This window comes from Nylanderia fulva, unplaced genomic scaffold (genome assembly GCF_048542155.1).
Source record: "Nylanderia fulva isolate GAGA-0341 unplaced genomic scaffold, ASM4854215v1 Scaffold21, whole genome shotgun sequence".
NCBI lineage: Eukaryota > Metazoa > Arthropoda > Insecta > Hymenoptera > Formicidae > Nylanderia > Nylanderia fulva.
In genome coordinates this window covers 994,074-1,020,940 of record NW_028190275.1, presented here as the reverse complement: position 1 = coordinate 1,020,940, position 26,867 = coordinate 994,074, and the positions used below count along the sequence as shown (strand labels likewise).

The 26,867-nt window shown below is 35.7% G+C and overlaps 4 protein-coding genes across 5 annotated transcripts in view; 2 read left to right on the top strand and 2 right to left on the bottom strand.

Annotated features, from left to right (window-relative positions):
* Hs3st-A (Heparan sulfate 3-O sulfotransferase-A) overlaps window positions 1-15,468 on the bottom strand; it is a 46,751-nt gene extending 31,283 nt beyond the window's left edge. The window contains 2 exon segments of the mRNA XM_029309799.2: window positions 2,280-2,367; window positions 14,969-15,468. The gene's annotated coding sequence lies outside the window, so the exon portion shown is untranslated.
* Window positions 12,018-12,976, top strand: LOC114936558 (peritrophin-1-like). The gene is made up of 3 exons (XM_029309800.2): window positions 12,018-12,102; window positions 12,288-12,782; window positions 12,877-12,976. The coding sequence occupies exons 1-2, from the start codon at window positions 12,096-12,098 to the stop codon at window positions 12,779-12,781; spliced, it is 501 nt and encodes a 166-aa protein (XP_029165633.1). The 5' UTR covers window positions 12,018-12,095; the 3' UTR covers window position 12,782; window positions 12,877-12,976.
* Window positions 15,469-16,165: 697 nt separating the features above from the next.
* On the top strand, window positions 16,166-22,636 carry LOC114936554 (putative protein phosphatase CG10417). 2 transcript variants are annotated; one of them, XM_029309794.2, is made up of 6 exons: window positions 16,166-16,466; window positions 17,046-17,322; window positions 17,485-18,307; window positions 18,408-18,525; window positions 18,670-19,125; window positions 19,291-22,636. In XM_029309794.2, exons 1-6 carry the CDS (start codon window positions 16,356-16,358, stop codon window positions 19,531-19,533), a joined length of 2,028 nt encoding a protein of 675 aa, XP_029165627.1. In that variant the 5' UTR covers window positions 16,166-16,355; the 3' UTR covers window positions 19,534-22,636. The 2 variants fall into 2 exon arrangements, with proteins under 2 accessions (XP_029165627.1, XP_029165628.1); XM_029309795.2 differs by lacking the exon at window positions 16,166-16,466 and adding an exon at window positions 16,582-16,780.
* Window positions 22,637-23,200: 564 nt separating this feature from the next.
* On the bottom strand, window positions 23,201-26,740 carry LOC114936551 (BTB/POZ domain-containing adapter for CUL3-mediated RhoA degradation protein 3). Its single transcript, XM_029309791.2, has 4 exons — window positions 26,225-26,740; window positions 25,707-26,019; window positions 25,251-25,449; window positions 23,201-25,171 (listed from the first exon to the last, which is right to left on the bottom strand). The coding sequence occupies exons 1-4, from the start codon at window positions 26,385-26,387 to the stop codon at window positions 24,980-24,982; spliced, it is 867 nt and encodes a 288-aa protein (XP_029165624.1). The 5' UTR covers window positions 26,388-26,740; the 3' UTR covers window positions 23,201-24,979.
* Window positions 26,741-26,867: the final 127 nt, after the last annotated feature.

Below are 26,867 nucleotides of genomic sequence, written 5' to 3'. Positions count from 1 at the left end.
TACTGCCTTTATCGGAGCGATTATGCGAAAGGAATTCACGAAAAAAAAATTTATTTATCATGTCTAAATTTTAGCTATGGTAACTAATCTTTTTTAGCCATAATTTAACGAACGAGAATGTTATAGCTTAAAAATATTAGCTGCCATAGCTGATATATGGACAGCTATAATTTAACTATGGTAGCTAATTTTTTTTTCCCGGAGCGATATTTCCGAAACACCTGTATTTTCGCGATTATGTTAATTTTAATTTTAACGTCGACACTAATTCGCGGTTCATGCATCATATATTTTTTATTTTTATCGTGACGCAACGACACGCGTTTCCCACACCTACACTATACTTTATACGCCCACGAGCCTCTTATCATAATTTGCGTACGAGTTCAGCGTCACCGAGAGATGTATGAATGTTAAAATTTATCACATTTCTCTCTATATACGCATGATTAATGATTAATATTACGAATCTAAAAATTCATATATACTTGAAATAGTAAATATTTTTTGAAAGCAAGAAAAACGAAAGGGAAAATTTCTTTGAAAATTCCTTCACGAAAATGTATTATGAAAAGTAATGCGAAAAGTGTTTTCATGTGCCATTTGTTCCTTAAAAGGAATATATTAATGCTTTTCTTATTTCAGAAAATATTCCGCGCGCTCTCCCGCAGTTCTCTTATTTTTACGTTGGGGGAGACTCGAGTTCGCGCTACTAAAATATTCATGAAGCGACTCTCTCCCTCAAACATCTAAAAAAAAAAAGCAGTAATGTTGTCTCGTATTTAGCAATTGCTCGTCCCGCTGTGTGACAAATTAAATAAACGTGAGCGTGAGATTCGAGCCGAAGTAAGCGGAAAAAGCTCTGTTGGCGCTTCATTTAAATGACAGTCTCATTATACAAATACATACACACGCACATAATTACGCGAGATTTTGAGAGATCGCTATATTACCGTGTCTGTATCTATATTATTATCTAATGCAAATGAGGGACCTTTGTCCTTATATATACGGATAACGATCCCGAATATACGCGTTCAAATACAACAATCCGAAATTAGATCGGGTACATACGCTTTCCGCCCTTATTGTACTTTACGTTCTCGTGCTTCCGATAAGGAGATAGACTGAACTGTTCGATATCGTATCACGGAGTCTCCTTTATCCTCGAAAATGCCAATGTATCCGTTGGAGGAACGTCCGGAATTCCCCGGAAACTATCCCCGAGCGAACCTATTTCTCTTACGCCTTCTCCCTTAAATTCTCCCATACTTCACATTGTGTCGTGAATTTTCCAAATATAGGTGACAACTTTCTCGCGTGAATACGATCGCTTATCATTTAATAAAGAACTCGCCGAAATTCACGCTCCAACGAATAATCACGAAGGTTTAATTAAATTTTAATCATATAAATACAAAAAAGAATGCATCAATCTTGTAATTTCTATAGCGAAAGCTGAGACAATTTTTTTACTTTACAGAACAAATACAATCATCTTAAATAAATAGAAAAACTGGCCCGAGCTCTAGATGTATAAATTTTTATGTTTAAGATAAAAACGTTTGCGAGACGATTTCACATTGTGTGTACAATTCCTTTCTTTACTCAATTATCGTGTGTCAAATGAAAGCGTCGTGTCGACGATATATAGAAAGAAAAAATCATGACAAATTTTGCGCCGCTCGTGGAAATTCGAATCGATATGTTGCATCGTAACTCGTCTTTCGCATGTTGAAGGCTCTCTGAATTATTCCTGGATACATGTACCGTGCATTCGCTCGTATGCGTATGTGTGTGTGTGTGTGTGTGTATGGAGATGTACATTTTATCGTTCGTTCCTGTTTTTCCGATCGGATTTCGAATCCGACCCGCGCAACAGGGTAATCGTAACATTTGTCGAGTGTTTGTTTATTATCAAGTGGCGAACAGCTATTAACGTTGACAAAATTTTTGAACACAACTAATTAAATACACACGGTATATTGTTGATACGACGCATCATTAATCACTGAAAAAAATTGACCGAATTCGAATAAATATTTATTTCAATACTGTTTAATAAATCATTTATTTGCGAAACTAATAATATTGATTTGATGTGAAAAATATTTATTTGATAGAAGATCCTTTTTAAAACAGATAAATATTTGTTTCAAATAAATGATTTATTAGGCAATATTCAAATTAATATTTATTAATTTAATAATTTGTTTTCAGTATACTAAATTGCCAATCTAATAGTGCAAATATTAAAAAAAATCTCGTATCAAACTTACCTTTTTTCGTCGCGTCTAGCTGCACAATCCCTCGAGACTTGTTGGAAATAGAAATTTCAAAATCCATACATATCGATGATGCGAAACTCTGTAACAACGAAAATGTTGCCAGCGTTAAATTTGTGCGTATTTGTTGATCAAATCAGAGCAATTAATATTCAGCAAACACGGATGAATAATTCGACATACAAACATACGAAAAATCTATAGAGAATTAATTATCGCCATTAGTATACATAACGAAGCTAATCGATAATGACGTACGCGTATATATGTAGTTTGTCGATCATCGAATCTTCGGAATGAGAGATCGAGCTAGATAGGCAACAATTTCAATTTCCTGCGCGATCGCTGAAATAGTCAGTTCTAGGATTTTGGTATCGTATGCTAAAACGGAGCTGAAGATAAGTGAAATTCGATGATCGAAAGTTTTGCTATCGTGGGAATATTACATGAAATGTTAATCAACTCTCTGTAGTTATTACTGCTGAAATCGATATAGCTTCGAATAAACGAAATGGAATATATAATTGTGATAGAATCTCTAATATATAATTTCACGATATTTCCCCATATTTATTCGGATAAATTTGGATCATCACTACTCACGTTTCTCGAGATACGATGAGTAAGTGTCGACTCTTTTTGTCGTCACCATCGAAAATACTCGAGCCAAAGTAGTCGATCCATTTCGAGAAAACGCGGAAGGAAACGAGTTTGTCGGTAATGCATAGAGAAAGTAATAGGAGAACTTTGCGTCTTTGCTCGTGTTTCACCATCAAGGAGGAGAAATTCGCAACGTTATGACGTCGTTTCGACGGAACCTTTAATTGGAATCGGATGGAAGCGTTATAAACCCGTACTTCTTGTCTGCCGTCTGTCTAATTGTAAGACAAATCTCGTGAGAAAAATATTCTCTCAGTTCATTAGTTAAATCGAATTTACCAAGACGTACGAATTGAAGGAAAAGATTATCCGTTTCTCGATATATTTTAATCAAATAAGACTTACGAATCGCGTGGAAACTTTTCAAGTTTAATTAAAATAAAATATTGGTTATTTCATATCATTTTGATATTTTAAACATTTTGTTTTTAACTCTGAGTTTCATCCAATCTCTAACTTTCTAAATTAGAATTTTTACTCTTAAATATACTCTACTATATTAAATATAAGATACATTATATATACTTATATGCTCGACGAGTACTGGATCGAAATTGAATCAACACAGCTTTGCGATATATTAATACTTTGATGCAAGTTAAATATAAATATATTTTTATATTATTTCAACATCGCATCGATAATCGAAAATTTTTATTTTTAAATAGCGAAAAAAAATGATTGACATCTCGTATCATTTTGATATAACATAAGATATATACTCTTTGTTTTTAACTCTGCATTTCCTCTGATCTCTAACTTTTATTAAAATTTACGGATTTTTACTCTTACAAATATAGAATATAAGATACTTGTATATATACTTATTTGCTCAACTAGTCTACAAGACGAGTGCTGGATATAATACTCCGACACAAGTTAAACATAAACATATTTTTATATTATTTCAAATAATATTTCCACATCGACGTTCGCGCGTCAATAATTGAGTTTTTACTTTAAAATCAAGCACAAAAATGAATTGATATATCTTGTATCGATTTCGATATTAGATACTTTGCTTTTGATTCTGGATTTTGTCCGATCTCTTAACTTTCTCCCAAGTTTACGAAGTTTCACTCTTACAAGTATATAGATACGTTATATATATATGTGTGTGTGTTCATATACTGTATAGTGGACAAGTGTTGGATCGAGATTGTCGCCAAATCCAACACAGCCTCTCTATATATAATACAATACATTAGATTCGCTCTGTTTAACGCTATTTTCGCTTCGAAGGGTAAGATTCTCCGTTCATTTGATTCATTGGTCCATCGAATGCTTTGAAACGAAAATAATGTCAAATGGAATGCATCCATTGGCATTAATTTTTTATGCGATTTCGCACTGTATCCAATTTGACGTTTGAGTCAATAATCGAGAATTTAGATTTTAAATTCGAGCGAAAGAAAATCTAGTCGGAGAGAGGCCGGAAGAGAGAAAAAGATATCGTCTCGTCTTGTCCGAGCGCGCGCGAAGGAAGACGTTCTTACAATTTCCCAGTCGTTCCCGTTCGCGGTTTCGAGTCACGGCACGAGGAAAAACATTTTCCGAGCAAATTGGAACCGGGGATAGAGCTCAGCGAGATGAAGGAATAGCGGCAAGTCTAGCGAAAAGCTGCTGAGAATTTTTCTGCCCGAAACGAACTTTCGGAAGCTGTCACCATTTTTTTTCCATCTTTTTTATTTTTAATCTCAATTTCGCGATTAATTTATCCCTGCATAAATCCAATTTTTCAGTCCACACGCTTCGGTAATCTTCTTTTATTTCATCGCGTATTTGCGCGCGACTGCTTATCGTCAATTTTCATAAAGTGCAACAAACGTCACCTTCGATGCGTGATATTGGATCGGAAATTAGCATAAACGTTGCGATTGGCTCGTAATTCATCCAAGGATGACGCTCTTCCGATTCCCCGTTATCCTTGGACACCGTGATTAATTAATGAAGCCCCGATTAATGTATAATCGGTCGGCTGGAACGATTGAAAATTAATGACTTCAATCATTGTCAATGCGAATTAATTGCCGCATCACAGATACGCGGATAAAATTATTATATACAGCGTAACCCAGAGTGTGTCGGCCGTAGAAATCGATCATTTTCTCGCGGATAAATTTATCAGCTTTCTCTGTTTCATGATATATGTCCATTGCGTATTCGAATAAAAGACCAAGTCTAAACAAAAGTTACGCTTTTATAGCAAATTGCATTATGTTCGAGCATACGATCGGCTACGTTAACATCGTTAGTTTGCGTGATATTTACCGAAGCTCGTAACATATGCTTGTTTCTCCGCACGAAGGATGTAAGAAAATATGAAAAAATACATTTTTCTTTGTATTCATGGAACGAGGAACGATGGTTCTCTCGGAATACGCTGTAATATAATGCTGTTACAAACATGTTTTCTAACAGCTTGAAGAAAAAGAACAAAAATGCGTTGGACAAATTTAATGCACACGCAGACAATTGCAAGTATATAAAGAAGAGACAAGTCCCGCGCTTTTATATTCTAAGTACGCATAATACGTAGAAAATTGCTGCGAGTCCCTTTGGCGATTCGCGGTCTCGACGAATGACCTTAAAGCGCTTGTTGGCGCGAAAATAATAGCGAAACAGTCAGTTGGCGTGCGCCGGCATTGTTATATAGAAATGCGACGCGTTTATTTATAACCTGTTGAAAAAAAAGGAAAAACTTTCTTTCGCGAATTGACCGATAAATAAATGAACGTCAACCGAACGTGCGCATAATCGCGTAATTATTGCATGCTTCCAACATGGCATGGACACCTATAATAAGACATCTGATCGCGTAACACGCGACTCTTTGCGGAACAGCTGAGTCACACTTACACACTTCTTCGTGGTGATTTTCGTGTGCACGCGACGCGTCAGACTTGTAGTTCAGGATTTCTTTTCCGTCTCTCCTTTTCTCCGGGTTCTTTCTATGCAATGTGTCCTACATAAGGAAAGCGCGTTGATATCCCGATTTTTTTGCTATATTATTTGTGTAATAGCCCTCGAGAAATCGCGCATGTATATCGCGCTTGGTCATTCGAGGGGGTAAAAAGAAAAGTGGAAAAAAGAGCAACGTGTAAAAAGCAGAATCCAAGAATTGGGTCAGATATCCACCCATAAATGGACAGGAACTATTGGCGGCACGATAGAAAACGACCGTCCTGTGTTCGCGTAACTTCCGGGTTATCATGACGAAGGGAGTTTCTCGAAGAGAGCCGCGGGCAGTTTTCCCTCGTCTGACATACGAGAGATATCACATCATATTTTACCTACAAATCCCACGCCGTATACCCCGTTGTTTCACCATACAATGTCGGAATTTTTTTTCCTCTCCTTTCTTTCTTTTTCTTTTTTTTTTTTTTGGCAATGATTTCGCCCGTCCACACACATAAGCACGTGCGTTGCCCCAGGCGGTTCTCTCTCGTGTGTTTCTTATTTTTCCCCGGTCGATTCTATACATTGTGTGCCCGCGAGGGTCTGAGGTGATATCGAGTTTAATGGATTAGATAAGAAGGAACTGTATATAACTCGCTGCTTGTGTTTCCCATTCGCGTTTGTTACGGCTGTCTTAAACACGCAGTCGCGTTGCACCGCAGACAAACATTTGCGCTCTTTTATTTCACGGTTTACGCAGTTTACGACGTTTTAGATTTTCCTTAACAATTGGTTAAAGGGAGATAAAGGAAGAAAAAAAAAATTCGAATAAATGGAAGATGAAATTTTGTGATCGCACGCGACACATGATGAAAATCATCTCAAAGTAAAGACTTACTAATTGGATGATAAACATTATCCCGCGATACTCGCGTGTAAGTAGACTTCTATATAAGACTACATCAGGTACATAGAGTCACGAAGTCGCGAAAGATAAATCGTGTACACAATGGAAGACAAATTGCACGGCATGTTAGCGTTGAATTATTCGTCATATCTTGAACCTTTACCGTTGGAGCTCGTTACAAATTATGTACGCTTGTTGAATACCTGCGAAATGGGCAAAGGCTTAATAAGGAGCTGGTTCTGAGGTAGTACTACGTCTTGAGACACATCTCTATGTATTTCCGTTCTATCTAACGAAATCATTACCCTGCGGTGACAATTTATTTATGTAACGAGAATCATCGGAGTAAAATTCTCTCGAGCGAGATAGAGACAATTTTACTCCGACGATCAGCCGGGCAAAAACGGAAAAACGTATCGTGGTCCGAGAAAATAAAAAGAGACGTTCGATGTATAACGCGAGCGAATAAACGAGTAAAATAAGGGAAAATTGTCTTGCGCCAATTTAAGCACCCGGTCTTTATAAATTCGCTAATTACGAGCTACAAATGCACTAGTTTGAGATGATTATATGGAGTAAAACGAATCCGGAAATTCTAAATATACACGAACGACTATTGCAGTCAATCCGACTTACGCAGAGAAACTTCCAATGTCGAAAGTTCAACGTTAAACATCAAAGACAAACTATGATTTTAATCCGCCATTTCTCGTGCACGTTCTACAGACGGTCAGGTGTTGCACTATATACGTCGGAAATGAATGCATCGTGTGTAAACGGCATTGGGAAAGTTCGTACGTATGCTAGGAAATTCGTCAAATAGCATATAATTTAAATAAAAAGAAGCAATATATAGTATATGAGAAGCTTTAACTGTAAGTATGAGATATTTATGTCGTGACATAAATCTCCATAAATAATTCATCGCAATAGAAAATGTAGTAACATTTCGCTGGTATAAGTATTTTTTTATCTCAAGAACCTTATATCTATTCGCCTATCAGAAATCTATTGCAGAGGTTACTTGCATTTTTCAAGAGTACCGTGAAAGTAAACCCTGCTAAAATTGTTATCTTTGTCGAAGCAAAATTGGGTCATTCGTTCAATGCTTAAGCTAATATTTCTGTTTTTTGACAAAAATCATGCTAGGCAATGTATTATCACGGCTTGCACGCGAAGCTCGTCAAAAAAGAGAGAGGTCACGACAATAAAATAATAAAGATGTCGTTAATAAAAGAAAAGGAAGTGAAACTGACATAATCAATAATCAGTATCGATAATCAGTTCGTGACATAAAGACAATAAATCTATATTACGTAAAAAATATCTCGGTTGATTTCGTTTAAAAAAGAAGTTCAATAAACGTCCTTTGACTAGCACATAACACTGAACTCGACATTGATTTAAAGTTAAAGTTATCAAACTCGTTTTGATTACTGTATAAAGTTGAAATTATTGAGGAACAGTGAATTATAGTCACTTATATCATTTAGTGATTAGATCATTTGTAACTCCAAAATTACATTTGTATCGATTAATTCGTTTTTCTATGTATAACCTGCTATTTATATTTTTAGCTTTAATTTCTTACATCTCAATTTTTGGTTAAATGCTAGAAAATGTTAAAATTAAACAGATATTCATAGTTATTATGTCAAATTAGATAAAACGATAATGTTCGATTCGAAAATTCCTAGTTCAAGAGTAAAAGGCCATTAGTGATATCTAGCACAATAATATATTATTCGTGATAACAAAACTGCTTTACTAATAAATGCGCGATCTGATTCGAGCCATATAATCTTTTCCTCTGAACGTAAAAACCTGAATACGATCGAGATGAAATGTTTTATCTGGCCAAGCTATTCTTTATCCATCATTAAAATTGCGATTCATTAGTCTGTATACGTTGAAAATATCTTGGCGAGAGAAAAATGCATAAAAGGGCGGAAGGGAGAAAAAGAAAGGAAGAGAGAGAGAGAGAGGAAACGCACTGTGCGTTAAAAATTGATTTTCGTAGCTGAATCACGATGTGCTTGCGCGACGTGCACCGCTTTACGATTCGCAAGGCGCGTCCCAACTTGCAGCTGCTATGCGGAAATTGCTGGTAACGAAGCAAGAAACGTACAATACTGCGAGAGACGGTATCTTATTATGAGAAAAATAGGACACGCTACACGCAACGCTCATAAAAGACCGCTGTATATTCCGACTAGAGGAAGAGCAAGAGACATTTTTTTCAGTTATTCTCTAATTGATCAACGAGAGACTTAATATCTTTATCGTATAAATGTACCATTTCGCGGAAATTCGCCACTTCGCTAATTTTGCCCCTGTCCTTGGTTTACAGCTCTAAATTCTCAGCTACGTAATTTGCATATATGAGAAATTGTTAAAAGAGACACTGAAATTGTCAAATTTTGAGAAGTCGTGCTTGAATCTTGAATTTTTCTGTTCGGTTTATTATTCGCACTTTCGTTATTTCATGTAAAGACGATATAGCGGGTCACACATCAAATTCTCAAAAGATTCGTTTTATGATTCGAGTGTACAATAAGCAACAATCTAGCTTTGTGCGCGTCAGTTAAGGATATATCACACTATTCGGGTCGAATCGACAAAACTTGATTCGAATTTTCCAACGTGAAATCACATAAACGAAACTCTATTTTCCATAGAAATGTGTTTTCCGAATGATTACATGAAATGACTTTCTCTTTGATAAAACGTAGAAAATTAAGATCAGGCTATCACGTCAAATATAAAGCCATATATAAAAAAAGCGGATTTTGCGAGCTACATGAGAATGTGGCGCAGCATCTCGCGAAGAGTTTTACTAAAAAATCGAAGGATTTACCGCGTTTCCGACCGACCTGGATGTCGTTCACTTCGACGGACATCACCGAAGGAATCCCATCGCATACGAAAAAGAAAAAAGAAGTGCTTTGGCACAAGACTGGTCATTTCTTACGGGTCAGAGGTCAAGAAGGATCGAAAGTACAGTTTTTCGATGGCAGTATATCTTGCGTTGAATTTAAATATTTTAAGAATTTTCTCAGAAAAAAAGAAAATATCAAATAAATTCCAAATACCGTAAAAATATAGAGGATATTATACTTGATATCTCAAGATTGAATAAATGATAAGACAGTTTTATTGCATTGTGTGTTGTATTTTTAATGTTAGATGGTGACATATTAGATATTTAATACATGACAAATAATTATTGGATGAGAGAACATGAGAACAACAAACACGTAAACTTCATTATAAAAGAAGTCCAAGAAATTTTGGATTATTCTGCCATCAATAAATTACGGAGAAGAAGAGCAGAGAGAGAGAGAAAACTGCGATATAAATTGCGAAGTTTTCGCGAAACTTGACAGTGCTTTAATCAATCATGTTCAAATTTCTTGTACTATTTTGATTGTGACAAAATAGATGATGGATGCAATTTTCCACACTGCCCATTGAATTTAATATTATCAAATGCGTTTTTATCAGCGATCAATACTATCTACTATTTCGTACAATTTTGTTACAATAACAATCAAAATATTATTCTTTTTTTCGTAGTGTGTGTATAGCAATATTTTATTTAAATAATTTCACTACATATATGTAACAAGATTTGGAATATTTTGCTTTCCTTTCAGTTTAAAAAAAAGAAGGAAGATGTAAAAGCCTTGCCTTATAACTTTGAGCACGCTGCATTTACACGCACGCTTTTAAGAGCACCGAAGATCATGAGAAGGTCTCCTTCGCGTTCGATCGGAACAAAGTTTACTTTTATATCGTCATGATCGCACATCACGTACTGGTAACTTCGAGGCTGATGCCTTCGAAAAAGCTTCGTCCGAAGTTTAAATATTCCCTGATACTTGGTGACTCTCTCTTTCTCTTTTTCTTTCTTTTTTTCCTTCTTTTTCTCTCTGTCCCTTTAAACCCTTTAACCCACCCGTTTTACAAACGACGCGGACGTCCAACGTATACATATATGGTAACATTGCAAGTGCTCGAAAAAAAGCATTAACCTCCTTTTCCGACTTCTGTTTCAAGAAAGCTGTCTCCCGCATATTTCCCAACGAATTTATCAACTTTACTATTAGCTGATGAAAGATTTAGTAACATTTGAAAGAAGAATATTATAAGAAATTGCTATTAACGAGTCTCTAAGCTACAGGTTCCAAATTTCAGAAATTTCTAAAAAGAAAAAATATCTTTATAATTCTCTTACAATAATTCACGAAAAGCGATATTTAAATCGATATTCAAGTAAATCAGTTGTCATTTGTTTCATAGAAATGAAATCGCGTATATCGAATAAGAAATGTGTGCTCTTATTTCTTACATGTAATCTTCCTTGGACGAAATAAATTCGTTCTCATTTTTCTATTCTCGCGTGATACAAACTTAATTATTTTCCTAAGCAGCAGCCAGTATTACAATTCTTCGCAAGATAAAGCGGAGAATTATAGATATGGAAATTTTCATATGCGAACACCGTGTAGTTTAGTTTAACAACCGTGCACGTAGAATAATAATGCGCGCTCTCGTAATGCAAATTCGTTGAAATAATAATAGGTTAATAAAATAACAAATAATGGATAGAAATTTAATAGAAACGCAAATGCAATTTCAACTTCTGTGTTTGCCGAAATTAATTTGTAATTTGATTGCGTAAATCGTATATTTTTAGCGATATCTGTCAACATCGCTATATAGCGATAGTGTGATGCTTTTCAGCATTGCATTATTTCTCAAATAATGAATATATAACAGGTAAAAAAACATTCACGTATCAATGCGTAAATAAATAATTTTTTTGGGCGGTGCAACACGGCTGTTGTAATTTTCGCGATACACGAAGCTCGAATAATAAACTAGTTTATATGATTTGCTGGATATTCAAATGTTACGGTAGCTCGACATGCGGACTCGTATCTGGTAAAATACCGTTAATTAATGCTTCCACATGGTCGAGAAAGGCACAAAGACAACGGGAAGAATGGTCCTTGCGTCAAAGGTCAAACGAATACATTCGTCGTCGCGATTTTAGATTATTTTCTCGTATCAGTTTCAGACGAAATGAAGATCCGAGAATCAACGATTGTATTAACTTGAAAAACATTTAATTAAAATGATAAACATCTTAGAATTTTTAGACAAATAATAAAGATAAAAATATAAGAAAAATGATAGAGATATAATAGAGATAATCCATGTTTTTCGTGATAAGGTGAAGCGTACTTATAGAGTCGGTTCGCCCGACTTTAGTTAGTTACGCATTTAAATAAATCAAGTATTAAACGTTTTCCTCTCTTCAAGTTCGGATTGCAAAGACAATGAGGGGTAAATATTAAAACATTTAAGATATTTTCATAATAAAATCGTTAAAAAAGCATTAAACGACGAGATATTTACTCTGTAAAATCTTTTTTCGTCAAAATTAAAATTTATATAATTAATTGATATTCTTTCTATTGAATTACAATCGTATTATCATTGATGTGTCTGACTATATTTTTTATGTTTAGGAATATACGTAATCGCTTTCGTCTTCGTGGCAGCTTGGACCGTTATCGCGAATAGAGATTTCGATCAAGATAAATCTGAATCAATTTGGGAGAAATATCTAGTCGACATTCCCACAAAATGTCCACTTCGTGACGCGAATAACACGGTCGTTCATCTCGCGCACGAAACCGATTGCACAAAGTTCTACAAGTGTGCTTCGGGTTTAAGATATCTGTTTGATTGTCCTATTATAAACAATGAACTAAAGGAGAGATTGCATTTTAATAAATGGAAACAGTACTGCGACTGGCCGGAGGAGGCCGGTTGCATCAATTGTCCCGGAAATCCGAAGGATGGCTATCCACCGATTAAGTTATCTCACGATGTTTTGAATTGCACTCAATACTACGAATGTTCGAACGGTCAAAAGCTGACGCGTTATTGTTCCAGCGGATGCTTCAGTGCCACATGTCAAGCTTGCGTCAGAAACCGGACGAATGGCTATTGCGATTAGGGTAATTATTATAGGAAATATTATTAAAAAATTATTATTAAAAATTCTTAAAAATTAAATAATTATTAAAAATTGCATCTTTCTATTCTGTATAGACGCTTCCTTCGTTCTGTATATAAACAATTGTGTAAATTGACAATCTTTCAAACAAGATTGTATATTTCTGGGTAAATAAAAAATTGATTTCGAATGTAATTGCGCTAAATATTACGACTGATAAGATAAAGAAAAGATTTTTCACAGAAATGCAATGACACGATTTTCATTTAAGATTAAAGAACGCAAAATACATAGATGATTGCAAGTTATCTTGAGAGCGATAGAAAACGGATATTGATTTGCTCCTCGCGTCCCCCAATCATTTTATCAACTGCGTTGCGAGATTTAGTCGAAAAGTAATTTTATCACATTTTCGCGCGTAAAAAATGTAATACGTAAATTCCGATTGGCGCGAGAAAATTAATTTTAATAGTAGAATAAAGGAGAAATAAAAACCAAAAAAGCTTGGAAAATTACTGCTGCTGTTCGACTATACTTTTGAATATAACATAGAGAGAATTTTTTTCTTAGCATTTACCCTGAAAATCATGGTAATCGTGAGACCATATGATATTGGAAGAATTTTGTAAGAGTTTCTCTCATTAATATTTTCTTATCAGAGAAACTTTTATAAAATTCTTCCAATACCATATTGTTCCACAATTACCATGATTTTCAGGATAAATTCTAAAAGAGAATTTTCTCCGTGATAGTTTATAACATAAACTCCGCTTTGCTTTTTTAAAGATTAACTTAAATAAAACGACAGAAACTTTAACATATTTGTGCACAATGTTTTCCTACTAGTATATTCTTGAAATTAGATTTGTGTTTCTCTGACTTGAAAATATTGTTTACCGCGTACTTGGAGCGAATTTGTGGATATGCAACAGTTTGTATCGAACAAGTAATGACTTCTAGATAAACGGATCAAACTAGATAATTAAAATTGATGTTATAAGATTACGTATGCCTGTTCTGCTTGGCATTTGGACACTTGCCATCGACCTGTTACAACGGCACTTCGCAACTTGTCGCGAAATAGGAGCAACGCGCGAATAAATTGAATGAAACCTTTCGGCGCGCACGCGATGTATTATCTATGTATATATATAATTTATATGTTACATCATTTAACTCATTTAATTCTCGATTGATTCCCGAAATACATATTGTAAATCTTATACAACGATAGATAAAAATTCAGAGAAAAAGTGAAGGTAATTGCTCGTATCATCGTAAAAAGTAAATTATTATTTTAGTAATTAAAAATTTTTAATTGCACATGTAAAATCATATTTGTAAAACACATAATAGGTCATTAATTTTCTCATAATTCCACTCAGCTAAATAATCGCTTGTCTATGCGAGGGACTATATTTTGCGTGGCTAAAGAGATTAATGACTGTTAGTAGTAGAAACGGTCTCTTGTAACTACAGGCAGTAGACGACGGAGCGTCGAGTCAGACACGGCGCTCGGTGGAGCGAGTAGAGGGGGGTTAAATAGCTTGCTAACGGGCTTTGCGTGATAGCGGACAAACGGAAAGAGTTTAATTGCAAACATATACATAGTTAAGGATACTCATTTTGCCGAAGAATTCTTGTATTTTCGTTCGGAGTGAACTTTTCAGATATTTTATGCACGAATCGTCGCGAAGCGCGAATTAAAAGAAAGAGACATATAATTGTTGTAGAATCTTTGGATGGAAAGTTCTCTCAATTTAATATTTTCGATTAAACAATCATTATATAATTCATTCTGAAAACTACGCAGCGTTTGAAACCGCAAGAAGATTCGCAATAATAGACACACTTTAAGATCAATATATGGCGGTTTATTTAACCGGTCATGTAACCTATCGAGAAAGAGAGAGAGGCCGGGTAAAGACGGTATCGATATCGAGAATTTGAGGCAATTTAAGCCTACCAGACACGAGCTGCAAATCCTCTTATCCGTAACACGTACGCGCGTTAAGCACCCCGAATTAGCAGCGTGCGTGCTGCTACTGTATACCGCCTTAACCAATTTTCGTACCAAGTCCCTGCATCGCCGCGATATATATTGAACGCGAGAAATATATGTAGCTTTCCTGGCAGAAATTATCGCGCGACAGATATAAATAAATATATAAGTAATAAGTAACATACTTGGTCGGGCCGATCCAAGGTCAGGTCACTAGGCCGGGAACACACGGTGCTGGCTATCCTCCGTCTCCGTTTGGGGGTTGTATTGACGGGTCACGATGACAGGTGCGATGTCACACACGAGCGAGAGACGAGGGCGACGTTATGTTATAACCGGCTACAGACGGGGACGATGAGACGCCGTCGAAGGGATGAGAGTCGGCGCGCGCGGGGGATGAAGAAGCGGGGTGCAGCGAGAGAAAGAGAGAGAGAGGAGAGGCTCGCCCCCGTTACTGCGACGAGGAGAACGATCGACTTTGCCCCTCGCGACGAACCCTCGCCAGCGAGCGAGCGCGCGAGAGGTCGGAGATGACGGGGTGAAAAACTACTCGCTACTCGACGACGCGTATCCGCTGCGACGGGGTGTCCGTCGACGATCGTCGCGGTGCGCCGTGAAGCGCCGTACATTCGCGACGAACACGACCCGACCTAACCTCCTCCAGCTGCGCCGAACGACTGGCGGGCTCGAGCTTGCACTCGAGCGCCCGGCGCGCGTTCCGATTATCCCCACCACTGCGCCGCTGACAGGTGCGACATCTGTCGGTGGAAATGCGTACTTACTCGTCGCCGCGCCGGAGCGAAGAGCGGGAGATTCGAATCGGCCGATTCGACGCTGACTTCACGCTGCAACAACGCCAACTCATACTTGTCGCTGTCTTCTTGACAAAAAAAAAAAATTATTATTTAGCATTAAAATTTGATGCTAAATAAATATGTATATGTATATCATATATCATTATCGTCAGTATCATCATCATCATATATATATATATATATAGATTTTTTGAATAAAAATTATGATTATACCTTATTAAAAATCACATCGGCCACATCGACAAGATGCATCAGCGATGCATTATTCTTTGAGTTCCTAATTCCTGACACAAATATACGTCAAACGATAATATATAATAATGAAAAGAGTGTAATACGCGCGCGAAATACGACAGAAAGTTTTCTTTATTACAGAATAAAATAATCATCGACACGCGACACGGCACTCGCGACAACGGACGCGTACAAAATACGGCGGCCATGACTTATATCTCGATATAGAGCGGAATGCGCGGCGTATCCGGTCGCCCGCGTTTCCGCGTTCACATGCGCACGTCGCTTAAAGTTTGGCGCGAAAAGCGCGCGCCGAGTCGTGTCGACGGTCCAGCTGGCGCCAGCGGCGTCCTGGAAAACAGAAAGCCAAACCGGTCATGGGAGGCTAGTTAACGACCGTTCGCCGCGCATATCACGTTCATCGTGTGAGGTTTTCTGTTTCCTGGCGGGATACATTGCCGACGATTGTGTATTACGCGGACGCCTCCGGGTGCGAGACGACGGCCAGCCGGTATCACGAAAGATGGGCGCGTACCTGTCGGAGCCGATTACGAAGAAGGAGTCGAGCGACGAAATAGGAAAGAATGTCGCGTACGGCGCGAGCTCCATGCAGGGCTGGCGAATCAGCCAGGAGGTAAGCGGGAAGCGGCACGTCGTGCCGCCCGTCCTCGAGTACGGCGCCCGACAGGCGCAACGGGAGATTTCGCGCGCGCGCGCGCTCACCGTTATCTGCTCACGGCGAGTATTCGGGGCCGCGCGTTCCTCGCCGGCCGCCCGGCGAAACCGGCGAGGATCGCGACATTGGCGACGACGCCCGAGAGTCCCCCCCGGGCACGACGCGACCAGCGTTTTCGCTCTTATTTATTCATAGACCAGATATATCGCCTTGGAATGCGATGCATTCGGTCATTATTGCAGTTCTCATCTTCTCTCTTCTTATGTAGATGTGTAATTCTTATCGGTTATTTCTTTCGTACATATTGAGCAATATTTATTTGTTACCGTGTAGGATTCGATAAAATATATCGGTTATTAGTTTGTTATGAACGATAATATTGTATGCAGTATTAATGGAATTGTTTCAGATTGTTTATTTATGTTGAGATTTATTGTTAAATTAAGATAAATTTTAATATGAGGATTTTTATAAAAGAGAAAGAAACCCCATCGAGAGAGAATGTTGAAATTATTAACTACAATTGTTTATTTGTAGGATGCGCACAATTGTTGCATAGATTTTGACGACAATTGCTCGCTGTTTGCTGTATACGATGGTCATGGAGGACATGAGGTAGCAACGTATTGCGCACGTAATCTTCCTGACTTTATCAAACAGACAGAAGCTTATAAGAAAGATGACGTCAGGCAAGCTTTAATAGATGCTTTTCTGGGTTTCGATGCTACTCTCACAAAACCAGAGGTAGTCAGTATTCTTAAAGAACTTGCGGGAACGTCAACGGTGGAGAAGAAAGAAGGCGACAACGAATCTGGTGCGTTTTTTTTCATCTTAAGGATATGCATTATTACGGGATATACTCTTATACAAATAATCTTGCTAATTGCGCATTTTGCAAGCGTCAAATTATTTCTTTTGCTTACATGCACGAGTAAACTTTTAATAAGATTGTCTTCGTACATTACATTGCGTATAGATGAGGAAGAGAATGTTAGTAATCTGTGTATGGAGGCGACAATGCCGTTGGAGCAAGTAATGGCAAAGTATAAATCAGAGATGTTGAGTACTCATATAAAGAACTTGAAAGGTGAGAAGTGCGGTAAGCGCGCATTTGCAAGTCCTTTCCTGCGCGGTCGAAGGGAACGAGAGAAAGCGAGCTGTTCGTCTCTTGGTGCGGGATCTTCATCGTCACCATCTCCACCACCTTCGTCATCATCATCTTCGTCGTCATCCTCCTCGTCGACTGCGGCTGCCTGGAATACAAACGAGACTGATGTTAGTAGTTCCAGTCAGCCGTGTGGATCTAGCACAGTTGAGCGAAAAGACTCCGAATGTCCAGCAAACAATGAAGCTGAGCAAGTGCTGGACTCTACGACGAGCAATGGCAGTACCGTTCACGTGTCTCCACCAGTGGGATCTACTGCGGATGTGGAACCTGCCAAATCTATGGATATGCCCGACAGCTCGGAGGACGTGAAAGAGAAAGTTTCGAGTCCTTGCAAGACGCCGCCATGTGCGGAGTCTAATGCGAACGAGGTGGAAGTTAATGGCGCGGAATTAAAAAGGATTGGAGATGCGGATAGCAGTAAGGGTGGTGGTGGAGACAATGTATCGAGCAGTTCCTGCACTCCTGTGGAAAATGGAGATGCAGGTCAGCAAGAACGGATAACTAGCAGTGGTCGAAGAAGAGTTCAGAGTGTGGATCTTTATCAAAGCTTACTGAAAAAGGACAGTGATGATTCTGAAGAAGACGAGGACGATGATGAAAACGATGAGACGTTTGATGGTGTTCCTGAAAGGTATAAAAATCCTACATCATTCAATGAACAAATATATGATTTTTAAGCATTATCTTCAAATTACAATGTTCTGTCTTTTATTTCTTAAATCGTTTTGCAGTGACGAGGATGATACGGAAGATGTCGACGAGGACGAAACAGATGATGATGAGGAAATAGAGGAAGAAGATATGGATGATTCTGATGAGGAAATTGATGTTATGATGAACACAGATAAGGTACAATATATTGATTTTTTTCTATAAAACTTATCAAAACTTGTTTCACTTATTATAGATAATAGTAAAATTAAGAAAAGAGAAAGCATATGTTGATAACGAAAACAAATTTTCCCTTGTAAATATAAGTAATATTTTTTGTAGCCTGGTTCAGACAGCGGATGCACGGCAGTGGTAGCGATACTCAAAGGAAATGAATTATATGTAGCCAATGCTGGAGATTCTCGTTGTGTTTTATGTAGAGATGGCCAGGCAGTCGAGCTTAGTTTGGATCATAAACCCGAAGACGCCCCGGAAATGGAACGCATAGTAAAAGCAGGTGGAGAAGTTACAGGCGATGGCAGAGTGAACGGTGGTCTCAATCTTTCAAGAGCGCTCGGCGATCATGCGTATAAGCAAAATATGGTATTACCAGCTGAGGAACAAATGATTTCCGCTTTGCCGGATGTAAGGCATATTACGATTGATCCGGAAAAAGACGAGTTTATGGTCCTCGCGTGCGATGGTATATGGAACTTTATGACGAGTCAAAACGTTGTTCAGTTCGTACGCACTCGTTTATCGCAAAATTACGATAACATCTCGAAAATCTGCGAAGAGGTAGGAAGAATCGCGTTTTACACACTTTACATAAATCATTTTCTCTTTTGTTTTTTTGCAAATTTATTTGTTAATTTAATTTCTAATTACAATTAGACTGAAGTAAAAAAATTATTTTAATATTTGTATCTTTTCTCCTTATTGAAATTGAAAATCTGATTTCAGCTGTTTGATCATTGCCTTGCACCGGATACTCTTGGTGACGGAACAGGTTGCGACAACATGACTGCCGTAATAGTTAAGTTTACATTACCGGCAAACACAACTGTTAAAAGTAACACTATTGCCGAGGTATGTGTTGCGAAGAAGCGATCGGTCTCACCAACTGTTGAGGAAAACAATGAGTGCATCGCAGAAGAAAACACAGTAAACTCTTGTAAACGCGCTAAGACCGAGGCAGCAATGTAAATCAAGAGTCACCACGTGTCATGAACTGATCTCTGGAAGCGGACAAATAAATGTGAGTTTATGTAAAATTATCTAACATCTTACTGTGTAAAGCTGAACCAGCAGTTATGCAGTAGGCATATGAAATAGTGCAAGGTGTGTTAATGTGTTGATTGCTGCTGACAGACTGCTCCATTGGAGCACGTGGGAATGATATAGTGTCGTTTTCTTAGTGGACACACATAAATCGTTTTTGATTACGATAAAATAAATAATTACGTATAGAGTGTTTCAGTTTCTCTCTCAAGATCGTATGTCGTGTATATTTAATACTGTTCGATAGCCTTTGAGCCTTCTAAATATGACAAAGATTGTATGCACATGCAAAGATTCAAAAATCTCTTTTCTAAAAGCTTATAAAAATTAGAAATTAAAAAGTTGTTACGATCTAAAAGGAGGAAAAAAATTCGGAAGATGTAACGCGATTTCATACCATTATATAGATTTTTGAAATATTCTTATAATTTTATGACACACGAAGAACATTTGAACTGGTCATATCTATTATAATTTCATATTCTCGAATACGATCTGAATTCTGATCTTGCATTTTATTGTTGAAAAAAAATTCAACATATACGGGCTAATATTTTTATTGTCTCGTGTATATAAATGCTAATGATAAAAAACATAATCCTGATAGAACACACACTCATAGAAAATCTCTCATCCATTTCTTCACAAGCATTTACTGACACAAAAGTATGAAAGATAATACGTATTTTTAACATAAAAAAATGTACATTTATTCTCTGGAAATCTTATAAGACTTACTATATAAATCTTGTAACATTATTATATAAGTTGTAGTTGTTTTTAATATATAGTATCATAATCCTTTCATTTATTAATTGAGATTTATTAATTATTTTATTTATATGATGCAATGATACCAATGAGAATTTGTATGCGTAATAGATTCCATTTAGATTTTTTTTTTACATTTTACATTTAATACAATTTTTATCTTATAAAATTTGTTACATTGTTACTTTTTTAATAAGTATATAATTTACAAAAGGTATTATTTTAAGATACTAATAAAATAATTATTTCTCAAAATGTAGTAGTAGGAATAAACTTTGCACCTATACAAAAGTGGAGAAACAAAAACACAGTTTTATAAATAAATTTATTATATTTAGAGATTAAACGAATAAAATAATAAAATATATTTGTATCATTGCGTCATTTATTTCAAATTATAATAATTTCTCTGATTATTATAATATGCTATGTTTAAATTAACAATATATATGAGTTTAAGATTATCACATATTTGCGTTTGATAATGAAAATAAAAGTTGTAGATTTTTTTCATATATCATCCCATCTGCTCCAGCTGCACTTACAAAGTATATTCCTTGAGTTTTTAAGGATTACACACATAGTATAAATGTATATATTTATAAATGTAGACTATATAAAACTTCTATTTGTAAGTCAATACATTATCTCTTTATTTTTACGAAATAGAATTTATTTTTGAATTTCCCTGGGTATATAGTGGTTGAATGGATGGGTGTGCAAATAGCCTTAAGATGTTTAAACTTAACTATTATAATTAAGACAATTGCGTATAACGCGTTACCAATTTGTGATCTTGTATTAATGATAATGTTAAAGAAATACAAAAAATGATGTACTCGCGTTAAACTACGTCAAAAGCTCCGTATTTTAGAATTACCTAAATTTGAAAATTCGCATATGTCAAAAATGTGTTTTTTGTAAATTTATACAGTCTTGTATAGATGTATTGTAGAGCTTTGAGAAAACATCAAAGGCGTTTGTGGAAATGATTAAAATTGCAGAGCTGAAAGTGGTAATTACACAAACGCATTATAGTTGTGAGATATAAAATTATGATAAATTTAAAATATAATTAATTATCACGATATTTACTTCATAATACATCTATATAGTACTTTGCTAAATGCAGAGTATGTCTGTGACATCATAGCTGCAAAATTTTTTCTGATAAATGCGAAATATTGTAGTATTATAATAAGTGTAAAATAGTATTCTAACAAATACGAAATAGAAGGCAGAACATATTATATCTGAGAGCAAATATATCTCTTGTATAGCTATTGAAAATATGAAATTTCGGTAATTTATTGAAAAGAAAAGCTTTTAACAGTAATTAGATGAAAATTTTGTGTAAATTTTTTTTGCTCTTAGATATATTTAAAATATGCCTACATCACGCTCCTCCATCCAATATTTACCCATGAATAGATTGACGAAGCGCATGTTAAACACAGACATTGTGTCTGTAAAACATTTGTCTGAGAAAATTACGATTTTATTCAAAATAGTTAAATTATCTGGATACGTGCGCTAATTACAGTACTCATCGCATGCTTGCAAATTTTATCGAAGCTTGCGTTACACGGTTAATATACATTAACCATAAATAGGCAATATTATTTGAGCAAATAGAAATCTACCGTCAACGATATTTCTTTTTTTTTTTTTTTTTTTTTTTTTACATATTAAGACTTCTATTAAGACTTTCACGTTGTAGAGAGGTTTCCAATTCAGTCGCAAGAATAGAAAATTTCTGTTTTCTTTCATTGTAGAAATTCATAATTACATTAAAATTTGACGAGAGATGAATGTAGAAGATAGAAATCTGAGAATAGTGAATCGACCCAATGACATCTTTGCGATATTTGTCATTTGCCGCCAATATAGATTCTTCTGTCGATGCTCACGTGTAATCGCGATTGTTAGTGTAGACAGTAATTTTATCGAAGAAATATTATTTATAATTAAAAATACAGAAGCAATTAACGATACTCTCATGTAAACACCGTTTGCAAGGTGATCAGTAGCGTATCGATACTAGATGTGCGACACACTTCTAGTGTCATCCAGAAAGAACTGATGTGCCTTTCCAATTCAGGGGTTGACAACCTTCGCAACATGCGTATGTATATTCGATTCCGTCTCAAGAAGAAAGGTTTGCGCCCCAAATACTGTCTTTAACTGCAAACTTCATCATATATACATTTATGTATAATAATACCTTGTTTCATAATACATGTCACACTTGAATCAATCTCTTATTTCCATTTTCTATCCTTTTAATATTTTCATTTTTTCTTCCTGCTTGAAAAAAATAAGTATGGATTATATTCTTAAGCATATAAATTTGGGAGAAATGTTCCAAAAGTTTGCAGAAAGCTCAAGCTGTCGTTTTTTACGTCCAATAATATTCAATTTCTTTCTTAAATAATTTTATTATATGTCAATATATGTATTTGAGCAAATAACAAATCTGGCTTTGTATGATGTATAGAATTAGCTTTACTACTTGTCCAATTAATATTCATATTCGTTACCATGAATGTATCATGTTCTGTTTCTATTTTAATACTTGTATCTTTTTAATTTTTGATTTTATAGTTGTAATATTTCTCTCATATTTAAAAAATTTTGAAAGGTATATTTCATGATATATATCCTATTATTTGTTATCTGTTTCATCTCACAATTTGTTATTTGTAAAATCGTACAAAAGGGACAGAAAAACTTGTAAATTATTTTATTCAACATAGATATATTCGATTCAATGTATAACGTACATATTACAGAGATATGAATAAATCCTACAATGCAGATGTAACGCACAATATATATGGTCCCTTTATTAATTTTTTTTTTTTGGGGGGGGGGGGATTACAGATCGTATTTTAAAAAACACGAAAAAAATATATATATACATATTTTTCCTTTGTATACATTTTAATATATATATATTTATGCCAGTGTAACTCACACAGTCTGTAATTGTTTCTGTACATTCCATCTTTACTCATTTAACACTTTCGAAAAATTGAGCAAACTTATCTCTTATTATTATTATTCTATCGCAAAATGAAAAACTAATGATTTTTACGTTATATTATAATCAATAAATATTGGTATTCGCATTGATTTCCAAAACACTTTGGTTTCAATTGTCACTTGGAGATTCTTGGCAGCAGTGAAATAATATGTTTGGAATGACATTAGAGTAGAAAATTCAAAATAAGCTCGTTTATTAAAATCAGATATATCACATGTACTGTAAGATCTGGATCACTTTTGCAATCCAAGACCGAAAAGGGAAACATTCGAATACCTCCATCATAGCATGAAACTGAATTGCATTCTTATACGAATACAGTTGTGTATATATATACACAAAGTATCGAATGATCTCGAGCATGTGAGATTAAATTGATGCGTCTGCCACATAAGCTTTTATGACATAAAGTGACATAATTGTGTTGATGAATGAATATATGAGAAAATACCAAAATTATCCGGGCCCTATTGTATTATTCATTCAAGTTGGAAATCTTCAAACATGTAATTTAACATTTTATACATTTACGGTTTCTAATTTAATTAAAATAACATTTAATACACATCTTCTTAAAATCATTTCTGATATTAGATTTTGATTTGTTATTTTACTGGCAGTGTTTACTCCACATCATCCTTTAAGCAGTTTAATAAAATTCTGGATCTACAGAAAAAAACAAATAACACACAATACATTTTAATCATTTATTAAGATATCAAATTATGCAAATTTATAAGAAAAAATATATAAACAAGATTTTACTGTAATAATATAGATAATAATATAGGAATAATAATATAATAATTGATAATTAATCATAAAATGCAATAATGATGTGATGATGATGAGACAATGATAACGATAATGATTAATAAAATAATAATACTTATACAACAGATAACAATTCTAGTTTTGAACAAAAATTTTTTGTAACAGTTTGATTAATCTAAATGACTGCTTAAAAGTTGTTATAGAGTATAAATTCATAAATAATTTTATCAGTCACAGAATGGCAACTTGGATTATTTCTGTCGCGGATTTAATGTAACAATTTGGCACATGAATGGTAAACGCGTAAAGCGTTTACATTTATATGATTTACAAATTGAAATTAATAAAGGGGAGATGCCACTCTCTTATTCGCACATTTATATACACTTATAAACACACTTGTATAACAAGAATAGCAAAGGCGAAGAAACTTAAAGACACAAATTTGTCATTCCATTTTACGTTAACTACGGAGTTGATGTGTATTTTTTTCTAGATATATTTTCAACAGAATTATGCGCGAAATTAAGATTGTAATGTAAGAAATGTATTGAGATAATCGTCCGATCAAAGTTTCTAGTTTTCTTCTAGTGTTCTATGCACAGGGATGAAAGAAAAAAAGAAATTTGACTCGGCCGATAGACAATAACCAAGTATCATATGGTATTTGTGCTTGGTATACTTCGTATTTTTGTCTTATTTTATATTGATTCGTGTCTTGAAAGAACGAACGACGCTGAGAATCGCAGTATGTGGTGGACTGAGGAGAACAAGACTGGGTCAGTTGGTGTTTTGTTTGTTGGAACGAAGGCGAGCCAAGCCTGAACGCTCACCCTCCTCTTCGTCGGACGTACAGGGTACCACGCCGCGCGAAGACGTTGCCTGCATTAATTCTTGATCCGGACCGTTTCGATGCTCGTACAATAAAATGTTCAATGTCTCCTCGTATATTCGAGCTTCCGGGAATTCAACCTAAAAGTATTGTTTGTTACACAATTCTGATATGAACAATTGAATGATCATATTATTGTATGCATTGTCTGATATTTACCTTTGTATGCTTCTTATCAGTCGTATAGACGATCGAATGGCAACAGACTTCGGCTACTTTACGACCGTGTCCGTAAAATGTCCAACAGCAAATCTCACTTGAGCCGATTACATCTTTGATGAATAACACTCTACCACTGAATCTAAGTGACATTTTGTCAAATAATTCTATGTTCTTTAACAGATTGTCATCTGATGTACTGTAAAGATTAAATTAATTTTCTTTAATGAGCTTATAATTACAACAATAGAATATTAAGAATAATGAATTTTATTCACTGTTTCTTATCATTTTTTATGGATTTAGAGTATTATTTATCTATAAGTTATATAAGAAATATTATTTCTATATCAATTTATCATTGTACTTTAATTTATGCTTGTAAAAGCTGATGAAAATTGATGAAAATCAACAAAACGTAACAATCTTCTACTGTTAAGAAATATTTTATATTACCTCGTATAGGAATATTTATTATTATGTCTATTAATAAGCAGCTTGACTACAGGCTTAGTAGTATTGCTTATAAGTAACTGCTCTTCTTTCTGAGAAGTGATAAGGGGAACTCTGCAGATGGGTTCTGCTTCACGTTCTTTCCGAAGAAGCGCCTGTTCACAAGACTCAGCCAGCTCGCTGATACAGTAGTACTTTGCTTCGGCTAGTAGCTCTGCCATTTCTTTTGTACTTTCTGGCAATGGGACTGAACCGTCTCGCAAAAAATTCAAAATTGTCCCGAAATGTTTGCCGCACCGATCAATCAATATCCAGCCTACAGACAGAAAGAAAAAGTATGTAAATCAAAGGTTCAGATAAAATATCAAGTGGAGCGTTCAAAGAATTCTTAGGAGATAAAATCATCATTTTTATTCAAGATCGAGCTAAAAAAATCAATATATTTTACCGTCTACTTTGTAGGAGAGTGATCGATTTAAAAAACTATTATAATCCAAAATATATATCGCACGATACCTCACCTTCGGAATCGGTGAGCACTTCCATGCGACCGCTAAACATAGCACGTAGCATAGTATCATGCTTTTGCAAAGTGCCTAACGTGGTATAATGGAGCGAGCCTCCGATGTTCAATTTGACATACTCCGAGGGATATTTAATTCCCGTCTTGTGCTCGCCCGACATAACGAACCCTTGGCGAATGAACCTGGCAAAGCCGAGGCAAGTACTGACGCGACGCCGCGCGACCGTAAGAAGAGCAACCGTATATCGATTTTGTTGATATAATCAGGAATGCTGCGTGTGTGTACACAATCGACAGATACTAAGGAAACGTCTCGCGACGAAACGACGTGACAACTGACAACGCGCGGTTAGCGTGCTCTATGTGACATCGATCAGCTGTTCCTCTATATTCGCTGACATCAGGAAAGCGAAGAAGACGCGGATCTCAACGTGTCCGCTTGTCGCTTTATTTTCTCTCATTCATTACCAGCTCATTATCAACGCGGAGAGAACTATATACTGCTATTATATTAACTAACCAGAACTAACGGCGAATGCGCCGAGTGCGACAGCAGCCTTCAATCATGGTATATAAGAACTGTCAAGAGAGTCGCGCGACATGTTCATGCTGGATCGCATCTATCGTCGACTAATCGAATA